We start from the raw sequence: 15,807 nt of genomic DNA, 5'->3' as shown, positions 1-15,807 counted from the left end.
AATGTTATTTTTTGGTGACCACACTGCAGTTTCCCCGTCACCCCACTAGGAGTTGCGTCCCCCGACTTTGAATAACACTGATATAGACCATGTTGGTTGGGGGGGGGTTGGGTTTGATTGAGATACGAAGGGCCAAAGTGTTGTTATCTCTGACTTTGCCCGAGTCGCCAAAACTGATCTGTCTGTCTGTCTATACGTTGTTAACGTTGGTATAATGCAAATCAGGGAAACTTCTAATAAAACTCCCCTCAGTTGGAGATAAGTGGAGAGGAGGGCAGGAGGGAGAAGACAATACAAACTTCATCTCACATTCAATTTGATCACGTACGCTTAAGATCACCTCTGATCTTACCAACTCCCGTTTTTTATCAAACAAATCACAGATCATACCAATCAATGAAAATAAACAAATAAACAATGAAGATAAACGCGTTTGCTGGAGACATGTTGATGTCATCTTACGAAACTCCTCTTAAAGCCCTCGGTACCAAGGAGCAATGGAAGACGTGAGGTGATAAGTATTTAAAGCCATATGACTCATGGAGGAATAAAACCTGAAGCATTTACCTGCAGCTTAACTGCCTCCTACCAGCTTAATGATTTCAGAGGAAATGGTGTCTCTTAAAATAACCACGCAAGTTAGGCATCCTGAACTTTACGGTATAAAAATAACACTGGCGTCGCTCTGAGGAAAAGGAGGGCCTGTCCTACTGAGTTTGGTTGTTGTGTTCGTTAGAGTGCTGTCATCACCATCTCTTTGTCTTAAGCATAACTTTTGACAGGGTTTCTGTTTTAAATAAAAAAGACTATTTTAAGCTGTATTTAGCGAAAATAGGCAAAAGACCAAGAGGTTTACAACTTTCTCATACTGTTGAACTGGAAACCATTGATGATAGTATCTTTTATTGAGGCTCATAAAAAGTAGCTCTACTTATCAAATACCAACAGTGACTCGTGGAGACAGTGCCTTAACATCATTTAAGCCACTAAATATTCACGTCTTTCTGTAAAACTCATGACCTAAACAAATGTAGACTACATATATTCTCTCCATGGGACAACACAGGGTCAGCTATGTGGTTAACTCTAAATGAATCAAACACTACGCACAATGGGTCTATAGTGTAGCCTTAACTAAGTGTATGTCCGATAGTATTGCATATAGCCCATGTATGAACTTTAACGTTGGCGTTATCTCAACTATCCTAATTACAACTCCAGAAACAATACTACCCACCATGTCAATACTGGCTCAGGGCAGTTTTAGTCACCTTACTAACACCAACTTTCATTCCACACATTTTTATATTCTTCACTATATACCACCTCTAGCGTTTTAAATATTGACATGATCCCTATTAGACGATCACTGTCCAGTCACGTAGCCAGCCCGGGCGCAGGGCGGTCATGCTCTTTGGAAAGTGAACAGTGTGGGTTAGTTAACAATGTGGCTATAACTCCTCCTACACTGTGCTCATAAAGTCAGAAGAGTAAACATTCCTGCTCTGAGGTTGTGGGTCATCTCCATAGGTTTCCTATTAGGTTAATATAATTATCCAGCTGCAAACTCTAATGTACAGTAAGCTTTGGGCTGGGCTTTGTGTCGCCACACAGACTGCGTCGGAAGCGGCGTGGCCGTCCAAAGAGCAAAGGCCATCTGCCACTTTGGCAACTCCACTACAGCTGCCAGCTTATCCCTTTCACAGAGTGAGCTTTCCCTTACAATTGGTTTTACGCAATCAATACAGTCAATATAATGCTTATAGCAGGGTTGGGCTCAATTAGAACTGAAGGCAGTCAATTTAGGAAGTGATTCGAATTTAACATCCAGACATTTTCAAACTTTTGAAATAAATAGCTTCTACTTTTCAGTTTATTGAGAAGTCATTGAAAGTAAATGCAATTTTTTCGATTATTGAATTGTAATTTTAGTTTACTTCCTGATTTGACTGCCTTCAATTAGAATTGAGCCCAACCCTGCTCTCTAGGTATTTCAGTTAGTCACCGACATCCATTCAACAGATTTTGTGTTGGAAAAAGAGGGTATACAACACAGGATACAGGAGAAGGGTTGTATTTCTGTTTTAGGGGCAAAAAGAGGTAGAGAAATGTAAAGGACTAAAGCAGGGTTACTTACAACGATGTGTGCTGGTGACGGGGACCGGGCATCTTTAAGTGCTTGTCTACTTTGAAGACTTCCGTGGTTAACATCTAGCAGGGGCCATTTCATCTGTAGGTACTATATGGTGAGAAAGAGACAAAATGAAGAAAGAAAGAAAACACATGTTAACAAAGGAATCAACATTCTAAATGTGATCACGACTTAGAAAGTAAAAACAAACTCAAAAGCAAGCAAACGGGGATCCCAAAGCAGGTGACACACGTGGTGGGTTTTACCTCAGGAACTAGTACACACATTTCATATGGATTGAGAGGAGTCATAACATTGTGTTTTCTGTGTCATATTAGTCAGAAAAAAACAACTACAGTAGATTGAAACCATTTTTTACTGCTATGTTACATAAACATTAAAAAAAGAGAGCTACATGTCCTAGCAGTTTGAACGGGATACAGTAGTTGTGTTATAGGGCATCCATTCAAGAATTAGAACCGTTCCAAATCGTAGGTAAGCTAAATCACAGCTTTTATGCCTGAGAAGGCTAGTGTACGTGGATTATGGGTTTAGAATGACTTGATGCCATAAATGTGCCCATTCTGAGATTCCAGGTGACTTGAATGACATTTATTGGACAGCCTCATAAAAACGGTGCACTGTGGAGCCACTGCACGCTCTTATGGGTCTGAATCCACCTAGTGCCTGTCCCAGTGAATGATTGACTTGGCTTTATTAGGCCTGAGTGACACACAGAGAGCAAGAGCGCGAGAGCTAGACAGCTAGAGAGAGAGACTTACATGAGACATTACAATTCTCTCATAAATTGGGTAGAGCCCTTTAAATCAGATTACATGCCAATTGCTTTGGTGACATAGTCTACCATATTTAGTTTCCTGACGAGAAAGGAAGGAGGAGGAAGAACAGTTGATCTGAATTATGAGCTAAGCCATCAGGGAGAGCAAAGTCTAATTGTAAGACAAACTTTACAAGGGCAAGACCTTCATAAAGAAGAAGCCTAGCATCTCAAGTATTGTGACCAATATCTTCTTTGTCAACAGGTCATATTGCCTAAAAGTACTTTCAAAGGATTCAATGATACTCTCCAAAGGATACTCATATAATGCAATAACTCAAGCATCATTTCCCCCGCTCATTCCACTACCCACAGCTGAATGCTTTCCCTTCTAGACCTCTGTTTGCTGTGCCTGCCCTTTGCTATAGCTAATGCTCCCACTCCATTCTGACCCAGTGATCCTAGGGGGTGACCCTGCTATCGGCTGTGACAGTCTCCCTTACGAATGTCAAGGCCACCTAGTCAGAGGGGGTACAAACTGAGGTCACCTCAGCTGCCTGCCTGCGCTCAGAGAGGGCCCCCAACATTAGTTAAGTTACAGGGGGTCAACAGGGTGAAACAGGCACTTATTGTACAGTGTGAAAAATAGAACTACTAAATATCATGGCAGGGCACACTGTGTAAGACCTTTCCATACCGCCTGCTACAGGAGAGTACATTCAAATAGGTATCCAAACCAATACGTCAAACAGTGACAGGAGTTCCCTGAATTTGCATGTGGGGCTGTGCAAACACTCCTAATGGGAATGAGGGCAGTCAAAATATTAAGGGCAAAATACACCGTCACAAAGAACTATAAAACCCTGTACAGTTGATATACATGTAACATGATCAACAACTAAATATGCACAGGGAGATCAAGAGAAAATGAGCGCAACAAGGTCAGATAGGAAAACGGACACCAAGCCAATAAGACTAAATGAATAGAGGAAAGAGAAAAAGGAGAGCGAAAGAAATAGGGGGTCATTAGTAGGGCCGGGACGATCATTAGTATCGTGGCAAGGAAACAAAACACCAAGCAGATTTAACTTCTTAAGAAAAACAGCCCTAATGTTGGAAACAAACATTATTATGTTGTCATCCAGAGTCACGTTTATTTATTTATTTATAGCACACAATAGTTTACAGACAGCAGGTTTTTAAAGGACCAAAGAGTTTGGTCTGCTTTGTGTTTTCATTTTTGACATGTAAAAAAATATTGCAATACTGGTATCGTCACAGCCCTAGTCATTAGAGTTGGATAGTGGAAACACAAGAGGGTTACGGACTCGTTTCTTAACCTTGGGACCACAGGCACTGCTCTCTCTAGTGTCAAGGCCGGCGCATGAAAAATGGATTTGGAGTAATCTCGACCTAAAAAGAAGCATCCGTAATGTATGCCGCCTCATACCACACTGGGTCCCCCAAAGGAAAGTTCTGACAAGTCAAGTTGGCCTTGTATCTTGGCCTCTGATGCAATCGGAACATCAACCGCTGGGCTAGTTACGATTCTGGCCAAAAAACTCAGCCAGAGCTAGAATTGGAATGTTGTCATTCCATCTACGTCTTTGTTCCTATCCTTATCCTCTAAATAAAACAATCACAATAGCCCTCCTGCTACCCTGCTGTCCGATAACGACAGCTCCTTTCTTGTAGCCTACTCAACTACCTAATCAGAGCTACTCTCTGTCCTCTAAGTATGGGCCTGTGCTAGAAGAAATCTGTACACTTGTGTGTTGCTGTGTGCATCTGTCTGTCTGTGGTTGTTACTACATCAGCAAGAGTTTGTTTTTGTGTGCAACTGTGTGTGCGTGTGTATTTGTGTGTGTGCTTGTGTGTGTGTCACGACCCTTCCTGAGACCGTGGCTAAATCAGTGGTAATTAGCGGAGGGTTCACCGCAGGGTGCCTGGCTGTGGCTTGTGCTGGAGGGAGTTATTGACTCCCGTCCTCTGCCTCAGCCCCTGCAAAAAAAAAAAACTCTGCCTGGCTCCACAACCACTAATTTATGACCCCCACAATGCTTTTCTGCAACTGTCTTTGTTTGCGTTTGTTTGTGCGTTGAGGGGTGGAAAGTACGACTTGTAAAGCTCCAGTGTTGTGGTCTTGTGGTTTTTACAGACCCCCCCATATTGGGTATTAATTGCCATGAGTGTGTGTGTGGGGGGTCGGGGGGGGTACCACTGTAATCTATGAGGTAACTCAAGACAGCCTATACTGGTGCCAGACGGGCTGGTGGATGGCAGGTTACGAATTCTGATTCCAGTCATGGGAAGGTCTTCTCATAGACTAGACTAGCCAAATGATTGTCCAAGTTGAGCACACAGATACACACAAATATTCAGACACAACCGCAGGGAGGCCTTCAGTGAGGGGACATCCCTTAAGCCTCTTCCGTTGAGGTGGTGGGTGGGGGGGTGAAAGGTGACACTCCAGAGTGTGGCGCTGGAGCGGTGAGAGGCAGAGTGCACATGCCCTGACAGGCGGCTCCACTTCAGCCTGCTATTGCAAATGTTCTCACACGCTAATCCCTCCTGCAGGTTTTACAAGCATGCCAAGGAAAACGGAGCCCCGGCGAGTGCCAAGCTTTCCGACCCCACCTCCTCCTTCCTCCCTCCCTTCTTCCCCCCAGTGCCTGGTGACGGACGCGTCGCCTGGGCTTGAGTAGACCATGGCCCCTGACCCCTCTCTGCCGCCCGGCTCCTCCTCCTCCCACACAGAAAAAACTCTCCCACTATTAGGGCCCTGTTGGTAACTCAAGAGCCATTCCAATGTGACAAATTGCTCCGGAGTTCCAGGATAACTCTTTCGCCCCCCCACCTCTTCTTCCTCCTCTTACCCCCTTCCCCCCATCTCCCGCCCCTAAGAGCCACCTAGAGTACACACTGTGCATCAGGGGCTTCCCCCTCCACTCCCTCTCGCCCCCCTAACCCGTCGCCCCTCCTTGCCTCGCTGGGCCCCACAATGGGAGCTGAATGACTCAATTGTCTCTGATGAAGTGAAAGACAAGGGAGTCCTCTAAATCCTTACAGAGGGATGAACTCTCCCTCTCTCGCCTGGAGATTTCCCATAGTGACAAGCATACTGGTTAGAAAGGGGGTGAGAGTGAGTGATAGAGGGAAAGAGGGTGGTCTTAAAAAATAGCCCCAAGCCCCCACATTTCACTACCAAGGTTCAACTGCTGGGCTGTCTGCTCGCCATATTTGAGTGACTGATGCAAATGTTCAGCTTGGCATGGTATGAGCTGCTGAATGTGACCCAGACACACACTAACTTTCATCACAATGCAAACAAGCTGAGGCTAACCCAGTGCCATCCGTTATACAGAAGGAGGTCACAGCGGGAGACAACAGTGTGGGTGATAGTACTGAATATTTGATTTGGAATATGAGAGGACTCTTATTTCAAATATATAACAAATAGACTACTAGAACATTTTAACCTGAAATACTTTGATACATGTCATTAACACTAGTCTAATGCATAATGCTACTAAAACACTTGCACATTTTATTTAAAAATAAGCTAAGCAAATCAAATCCATAGAAATCTTCTCATGCACTTTTATTAGCGATAAACTATATACACTGAGTCAGCTACCCTGAATTTTGGAGGTGGTCAATGCTGTGAAACCTGTTCCTGTTGAAACCCCATCTGATGTGTTTGTTACATGCAACCCGAGCCTCAGCACAAACCGGCTTGTTCATATTGTTTTGGATTAACAGCAGAGGCTTTTCCACAATCAGACAAATAGGGCTCCTAATATTCCCAGCAGGCCTCCGAGAGAGGATGAAGTGAATCCCGGTGTCAGGCCAAACGAGGTCCAGAGGCATTCCAGCCACGTAAACAAATGTTAGGGGGAGATCGGCGGAAGAGAGAGAGAGAGAGCGGGAAAGAGGGGCGAGCAGCTCGGTTTTACAGCCAACATATGGAGCCTGGGTCTTGCTCTGGAGACCTCGGCAGATCCCCGGCCCATCTGTGGCCATGAGGGCTGCAGCCATGACACAGCTACCGCCATCCAGACATAGGAGAAGTGGGCGTGTACCACACACACACTTTGACATGTAGGCTACAAGGAGCAACACATGTGCATTCACACAGTGACACATGCATGTACGCACACGCTCAAATAAAACAATAACAAATAATAATGGTTCATGCTTTGTAAACAACAGGTGTAGACTAACAGTGAAATGCTTACTTATGGGTTATTTTCCAACAACGCAGAGTTAAAGATAAAAATAAAGCTACTTGCATGCACAAAGAGACACGCATGTTCACCACACACACACACACATTACTGAACACATGCTCACACACAGGAAGACACTGTGGCTAACCGTTCATCATGTCCAATAACACCCTGGGGACAGGGGCCTGGGATCAGAATGACAGCTTGCAGATTACACCAAATCAAACAACAAATATAAAGAGCTTTATTTGTGTTTGCTGTGCCCAAAACAAGTGAGAGACCCATTCAAAACAGAGTCAATCCCACTACCCCAGTGTCATGTCTTGACTAAGACTAAAAAGGTCTGAGAAAGAGTATTGTTTAGTTAACTTCAAAAGGACAGCTGCTACATTCAAATAATACTTGAAAATGATGGTGCGAATATGTTTCCTTCTTGACATTTGTGGGTTCCTTTGTCTAGGCCACAGGTGCAGGGGTTAAACATACACCCAATTGTTGGGGCTGGAACAGTAATTTTCTGTAATTGAGGGGGATAATGCAATCCAGATCCTTTGAAATCCACCAGGTCAAAAGAGAGACCTTTTCCCAATCTATAGGATACACCACAAATTTGAGAAGGAAGAAGAGTGATGTAAGCTGGCAGAAAGTGAGGGGAGTAGAGGGAAGAAAGTCCAACCAAAACTGAGAGGAGGTTAGTTGACGCGAGAGGGCTCTTCATGACTGATTTAGTTCTTCTAATACACATTTTATGAGTAAATACAAAAAAAAGTCCCACCAGCTCTGATAGCCAGAGGCGTTTTGCAAGCAGGAAAATAAAAGTGGAATGTGGGAAGGCCTGGGGTTTGTGTGCCCCGGGGCGGGAAAGGGGTCCGCTGGGCCTGTATTTACTCCAAAGCCAGAACCACTAGGGGATTCCACAAGGCCCTGACAGCATGGGGCCGTCGACCCACTCCAAACCCAACCTCTTCTCGCGCAAGACAAACTCAACCTGACACTTTTATATGGACGTTTCTTTTTTTATGGGGGGGGGGATTCTGCCCCCCGGTCCCGCCTCCTCTAAACGTATTCTACAAACTGTCTGAAAACAACATGGCCAAAGCCGAGCTGGTTTCAAAAGACTTTGAGACATTGTACTCTTCCATAAAAAAAGGTTTATTTTCGAATATATTATTTTCACTGTTTTCTCAAAATGTGGCCCTGAACCCTTTCCTTATCTGTCCTGTTCTGGATGTTAACTCTGGTCTCAAACACGGGTTCATGAGATACGTGCAGTCTTGCACCTACACTGTTTACTTAATAGGTGTGGACAAATGCGCTATTCAAACACCAGCTGATTTGCAGGAAAGTTTCTAAAGATTGCGCAATACATATTCAACTAAACTTCTCCTAAAAAGGTGAACAAAAATCAATAACAGCAGTAAAATGCTCCATTTGACAGACAAAAAGCATCTGAACCAATGGCTGTTGTAGCTGAAGTAATCCAATCCCACTTGGAAGAAGAAAGACCAGTCACAGACATACTGGGGCACCTCCTTCTCCGAGGATATGACATCATTCCAGACTCCAAATTCTTGGTGGATTTCCCCTCCGTCCATCCGTCCGTCCGCCCCCCCCCCCCCGCCCCGTCCCGTCTCTGCCTCCCTGTCATTAAGGGCATCTCTGGGCCTGTCTATAAATATAGCTGGGAGGCTGAGGACTGCAGGGCATGCTGTTCCTCCGACAGACCAGGGACACTAATGAACAGCACAGGCATCTTTAACATCAGGCCTTCCTGGCAGGCTCTGCTCTCAGGTACTGCTTAGATCTCAGCTTCTGTCTCCAGTTCACTTCTCACCTTTCTCCACCGTCCATCTCTCAATGTCTATGCCTGGGCCTCTTCCCAAGACTGTGCTTCCAGATCCTCCTCAGTTTATGCTTAAACAAAGCTCTTTAAGGGTCTCTTGGGTCTACTGTGGTTCAGATGGCTGAGATGGTTGGGGCAAGGTTCTAACTCTTTCAATTCCAGCAAATAGTAAATACACAGAATTTGTCAACTGTAAGTCGCTTTGGATGAAAGAATCTGCTTGATGACCGCACTATTATTGTTCCAACACTGGTCTACAGTAGCACAGCGAGTGTGGGCAGTGAGAGAGTGAGATCAGGGCTGAGATGAGAAGCTCAGGTCAGATCCCAGTCCTGCTGCCCGGTGGATGCTCATACACACTGACCTACTTGGTGGCTACGTGAGCTCAGCAAGCTAGCACAGCAGGTGTGTCTGAGCCCCTTATGCAAGGAGCTCGCTCTGTGGTAGGAAAAGTGTGGGTAATAGGTGCACATTGTGTGTACATGCTTGCCTTTGTTAAGGAGCAGTGGTAATATTAAAAGTATAAAATAAGAAGTTGAAGGTTGAGCCAGAGCCCTGGAACCTCTCCTTGAAGAGGATGCTGATGATTGGCTTTGTGATGTTGGATGGATAGCACCCTGACACAACAAGAAGGTTACCTGTTAATTTAGGTATTTATATAAATTAGTTCCATGGCCGTTGGGTTGGAGAAGACTTCTATTGGAATATAAAGCGAAGAATGCAGGATCCTTTAGAAGAAATACACTCACCTTGTGAAGCAATAAAATCCTTCAGATAGAGAACATGCGTACACACACACACTCAACCTTCACACACACACACACACACACACACTCAACCATCACACATCTACACCCTCAACCAACACAAAGGAATCACACACACACACCATTTCTACACACAACCTACAGAAATGCGTTTTACACATTTGCGCATGAACACACACACACACCTTGGAGCAGTTCACACTCCATATTCATGAGGCCCATTCCCTGTGCAGGCCAGAGCCCCATTACCAGGGCTCCAGCTCAAAATTCAGAATGGTTCCAGGACACAGGCATGGAGCCCTACACCTCCAAGACTGTGAAGACAGTTTGCACTACAGCAGAAACCCTCACAGCAGTCAGAGGAATTAGTGCAGCTGCAATACTCTGTACTATACAGTATCCTACAGAAAACATCCTCATACCTCCATTGACCGAGTCAGATTAAGCCTAGTTTAAACATATCAACTAATCTGCTGTTCCTGAGGGCCATATGATCTTATTGACCGTGATACAGGGAATAGGCTGAATAATTATTTTCCTTCCATTAAACACACACACACACACACACACACAATATAGCAGTAGGAAACTAGCTCTTCACTGTCGCGGCTTAATAAATAAATAAGTCATAAGGATGTGGTTATTGGAGCTCATTAAAATGGAGGACGCTGCCGTGACAATAGGACCCCGGGAGGGTCAGGGAGGCTGCTACGTGGGCCGGGCTGTGTCTGCGTGGGTGTTTCTCCTTCCCCTCTCCTGTCCCTCGGTACCCCACCCAGGCGCCCCCGCCCCTCACCTCCAAATCAACTGCCAATGACTCCCCCCCTTGCACACACACCCCTCTCTGTCTCGTGCACACACACAGAGACACCTCATGGCTAATTACAGCCTTGCTTAATCACTGGGTGATCTGTCTGACTCTGAAGACTTTCTCCTTCACCACCGACACACACAAACATGAGCACACAAGCTAATTATTGATGAATCTTTAATATGGTATTTTACCAACTCCCTGTTTGGTTTAGCTATGAATGTCCCCGTTTGGTTTTCCTAGGGGTTATCTCCCCCAGCCAAGGGAAAAGTAGGAGAAAGGGAGAAAGATACAGAAGAAAGAGTGAGAAAGCCTATCTGCTGTTTGTGACCTCTGCCCTGTATACTTTAAAATAAATTAATAATCTTACAAATAAAACATGATTTATTTTTGTCACCAATGAGCTGATATACTGTCCATCTGAAAACACTTTGTTACTCCTTTCTTCATATCTGTCCTACGAGCCCCATAAAAATGGACAGAAATCCCACACCATGATAATACGTCGATAACGAGCTGAGGCCATCTATTGATCAGTTTAATTTAGCATCTATTAGCTGTAGAGGTGCGGCTCGGAGCCAAAGCGGGCGTAACGCACACTGACAGCCAGGCTGGATGGAGATCATTACACTGATGTTCACACGCTGTGATTGACATGGAGATAAGGTAGAGCTCAGCTCAACCGCCCGCGTTCCAGCAGGCTAATGACACGCCAAACGTGTGTGTGTGTGTGTGTGTGTGAGAGAGAGAGAGAGGGGAGAGAGAGCAGGCCACAAGTCTTTACTAATTGGTGCAATGAGACAGAGATAAAAAAAGAGAGAGGAAAAAAGATTGTACCTTAGTGCCATATAGTCTCATTGTACATTGTACCATTTAGCCCCTATATATCCTATATTCTCACTAGTTTTGTGGTATTTCACATGGCCACATCCAGAATAAGCTAAATTCTGAAATTGTTTTCTGCCTCGAAGGGATCATTTTTGAGATACAGATGCTGATAATAAGCTAAGCGTTCATCATTAGATCAGTTATGTGTTGTTTACCAGTGAGTGAACACAATAGTGTGCCTCGCACACACGCCCATGTCAACATGGGAGCTAAAACGCTGGATGTTCTCCTCCCCTTAACACATTCTGACAGCTCTCAGATAAAAAAAAAAAAAAAAAAACAGGCAGATGAATACATCTGAACATGCGTGTCGCAAACAATATGGAGTAATATCCTCTCTTCTGAACCCTTCCGCCAACGAGGCCCAGCATTGACGCAACCCACTGCAATATTGGGAGCTGAATTAAGAAAAGAAAGGCTAGGTCCTAGCACCGGCAACAGTTTATACTGCACACATTAATACGGGGCTTGTGAATAAACCTATATATAAACCTATAGAGATGTAGATACAGATTCATGAAGTGCTTTTTGGTTCTTGTTGTGTTCCAGATGGGTTCCATAAAGGTTAACATGGACTAGAAAAAAACTTGACTACAAACTGTGTGTTTTTGTCAGCTGAGGGATGCAGTACAGCGGCAGGAGGAGGAGGAGAGAGAAAAAAAACTCTCAGCCAAGCCATCAAGTTGAACATTGAACTTCACAGTAGTAGCTGCCTTTCTATGCCTCTCCTTTTGATGTTACCTCCAAAGCAAAGGATCAAAGGCTTGGAGTGTGGCGTGGGGAAGTCCCAGGCTCTTAGTCTGCCAGCCTGTGATATATGCAAAAGTCTACGCCAAAAAGGAGAGAGAGAGAGCAAGCTAGGGAGAGACGGGAGAGTGAGGGCAAGAGTTGGAGAGAGAGAGAGGGAGGGAGACGGAGAAAGGGAGAGAGGGAGAGACAGAGTGGTGTGAGTGAGAGAGCAAGAGAGAGCAAGCTTGCAAGGAATGTGGCTAAATAGTATTTTTCGCTTTTAATGAACGGCGGGAGATGATGCAATTGGCTGCTTTCTCTTATGTTGTTTTAGCTACAATGAGAAGTGAAAATAACGTGTGTATGAATCAGAGAATAGGCATTTGTTTGATACTGGGGGGGGTGTACTGGCAGTGTTTGTTACCCTGCCGCCAATCCCCCAACCAGCCGTGCGGAACCTACCCCCATCGCCTTTCGAACATCAAGGGTGTGAGGCAGTGTCGTCTCTACGTAAATTTACAGTGTGCTGTTAAAGTGAGGACTACAGTAAACACAGTGGAGATTAAATGCACAGACACACACACACACACACACACACACACACACAATACAGGACATGGACAAACACACACAAAATGTGGCCTCAGCTGGGCCAAATACTGGAGCAGGTGTGCTGAAATTGTCAAACCTTTACTAGACACACACACACACACACACACACACACCCTTTCCCCAAGGCTATAGGATTAAGAGGTCCGGCTGGCTGACAGCAAGCCCTTCCTTCCCACGTATCCCGTCGATCTCCCCCAACAGCCCCTCCACCCCTGGTCTGCCAGCTAGCCAAGTCTGCGAGGAGGACACACCTGAACTTGACATCGATCGGCCCCAAGCTTTTTCTGCACACAGTCACACACACTTGCGTGCACAGACACACACACAAAATCTGACCAAATAAAAAGAGTGGTGAAAGGAAGAGGACACCTCAAGGAGGTGTACAGTTGAGGATGGATGAAGAGCAGGGTTGGGAATTGCCAGGGACCTCACAATACAATATTATCATGATACTTTGGTGCCGATATGATATGTATTGCGATACTCACGATTCTCACAATTCTATATGTATTACGATTCGATACTGTAATTTTGTTGCGATTCGAAACATATTGCTCACCATATGTCTTCTGCAGAGGGACAAGAGAGAGCCATGAGAAAAGTTTAGATCAGTAATGGAAATAAGTGTTTTTGTGCAGGTACAGCCAACTAGCGCAAAAATTATATTGCGATATTGCCAAAATGATATATCTTCCAAAATAATATCCTGATATGTAACTGTATCAATTTTTCCCCCCTTGATGGGAGGACAAGGAGCCATCCTTGAGAGAACTCTGAGAACCTACCATCCCTGCCATCCATGAACCAACTAGCACACTGCATAGCATACAAACAAACACGTCAACACACAAGCAGTCTTATGCCCAACACACACATCTAAATGCCCAGCCAATTTCAATGTCAGTCGTGTTTGTCCACTACCCTTGGGTCACCACCACAGCCCTATTCTTCAAGTTACAGATTCCTTAAGAGTCATGGCCTTGAGAGAGGGAGTGGGGGAAAAAAGACTGGAGGTACAACATAATGAGCCTGTTGTTGGAGGAATAGGAGAACGTGAGAGAGAGTGAGACTGGAAAGAAAGAAAGAAAGAGAAAGAGAGAGAGAGAGAGAGAGAGAGAGAGAGAGAGAGAGAGAGAGAGAGAGAGAGAGAGAGAGAGAGAGAGAGAGAGAGAGAGAGAGAGAGAGAGAGAGAGAGAGAGAGAGAGAGAGAGAGAGAGAGAGAGAGAGAGAGAGAGAGAGAGAGAGAGAGAGAGAGAGAGAGAGAGAGAGAGAGAGAGAGAGAGAGAGGGAGGAATATATAACATGGCTGGATCTTGTTTCGCAACAGCTGCCAGGTCAATATGGACATTTTGCATTTCCAGGTCTTTGTGTGTGTCTGAGTACGAGTAGGCCTTGGCTATGTGAGTGGCTGAATGTATAGGTTATGATAGAACTACAAATTATTCCCTCACATCAAGTGCTAAGGTATTGTATGTACACACAAAACAGATGGGGCACTTCCCATTAAAAATGAGTAGTTGAAGGATAAGGCCTTTGACGCTATTCATTCATTTAAGGCTGTTCATTGACATTTAAAACATGTTTATATGTTAAGTCATTTAATTTCTTTGGGAAATAGTGCATATAGCAAAAGAGAAATGAAGCACACAAAAAGGTAGACTAGTGCTCAGACTCTGTAGCCATACTAGAGCAAATCTGAGTGATGGCTGCACTGTGGAGAAAAGACAGAAATGGGTGGATGAAGTTTTAAAAATGAAGGGGGAAAAAACAGCAGCAGGGACACGTTTGGGGTGTGATCAGGGCTTGTGTTGCTAAAGCTCGGCTTCAGTCTGCCTCGCCATGATGGATAGCTAATGAGCGAGAGAAAAATCCATCCGGTGATACAACAGAATACCATCGACAGGGCAGATCGTTAGCTCCCTCCCTATCAACGACGGGTTAGGGGGAAGAAAAGACAGGAGGATAGACGAGGACGGCGGGTGGAGGGAGAGAATGAGAAAGAGGGAGTGTGAGACAAAAAAACAAAAACAATGATGACATTAAGGATTTACTTTCAAAAGGACTCCCATTGATCTTTTTTGATAGACCTGCAATAAATCAAACCAGATTGACTCACATGAGAACGAAGCCTAATCCTTTAGTCAGATCCAGAAGAACTCAAACCAAACCAGCTGTTAATTTAGGCTTTACAAGATAAAGCAGGAGAAATCCAACCTGATGTACCCTAGGGTATGGGCTTACATCATCTCTGTAAAGCAATCAACTTATTGCCTGTTTCGAAAGGTAATCAGAGCACATACTGTGTGAGATAGGAGGGGGAGAGGGAGAAGAGAGGAAGAGAGAGAGAAGCAGAGAGAAAGAGAAACAGATAGCCTGAGAGGCTGGAATACAGAGGCACAGAGTACAGCAAAACACTGAAAGGGGGAAAAATGAAAAAAAAATGAGGACGTAAAATCTAGAGAAACAGCCCAAATATTGCTACACTAGAAAACACTGAGGTTTTTTTTCCACATCGTGAATGTCTAGGCCTACCGCTACACAGGTCTATTGACTGAAACATTGACTATGTGAAACACAGTAACTTTGAAAAGATACCAATTATCTCTGGAGCAGCAATATGAAACAGTGAGTGGAAAGTGGTAAGAGATGGCAACAGTAGCACTTGGAGATGATAGCTGAAGTGGAGCAGGCAGACTGCTGAAGGGGTAGCAGGCAGTGGAGGCCGCTGGCTCTATTTCTTGCCCTGAGCACCCTGTAATTTCCCTGGAGCCTCGCCCAGTCTCGGTCATGGTCCCCTATGGCTGGTGCCACCTCACCCAGGCCTTGCCAGCCACACTGTGGTTGCGCCATAGCAATTAAAACAGTTATTTTTGTTTGGGCCTTTTTTTCTGTCCCCTCACCACTCCCAGCGGAAGTATTGCAAGACGCCATCCAGCCCACACTGGTAACATCGTCTAATGTCTTTTTTCAGCCATGCATCCTGTGTTTGTATGTGAATGTATGTGTATACAGTGGGGAG

The 15,807-nt window shown here is 44.8% G+C and overlaps 1 protein-coding gene across 27 annotated transcripts in view; it reads right to left on the bottom strand.

Moving 5' to 3' along the window:
* The window catches only part of LOC121586406 (transcription factor 7-like 2), a 94,905-nt gene that overhangs the window by 59,382 nt on the left and 19,716 nt on the right, over positions 1–15,807 (bottom strand). For all 27 annotated transcript variants that reach the window (XM_045225899.1, XM_045225908.1, XM_045225907.1 and 24 more), the window contains exon 4: positions 2,138–2,239. In XM_045225899.1, coding sequence (XP_045081834.1) covers positions 2,138–2,239 — 102 coding nt within the window. The remainder of the gene's footprint in view (positions 1–2,137; positions 2,240–15,807) is intronic.

The sequence above is a fragment of the Coregonus clupeaformis genome, chromosome 2 (genome assembly GCF_020615455.1).
Source record: "Coregonus clupeaformis isolate EN_2021a chromosome 2, ASM2061545v1, whole genome shotgun sequence".
NCBI lineage: Eukaryota > Metazoa > Chordata > Actinopteri > Salmoniformes > Salmonidae > Coregonus > Coregonus clupeaformis.
Note: the sequence above shows the minus strand (reverse complement) of the source record. Positions and strands in the feature narration are given on the sequence as shown.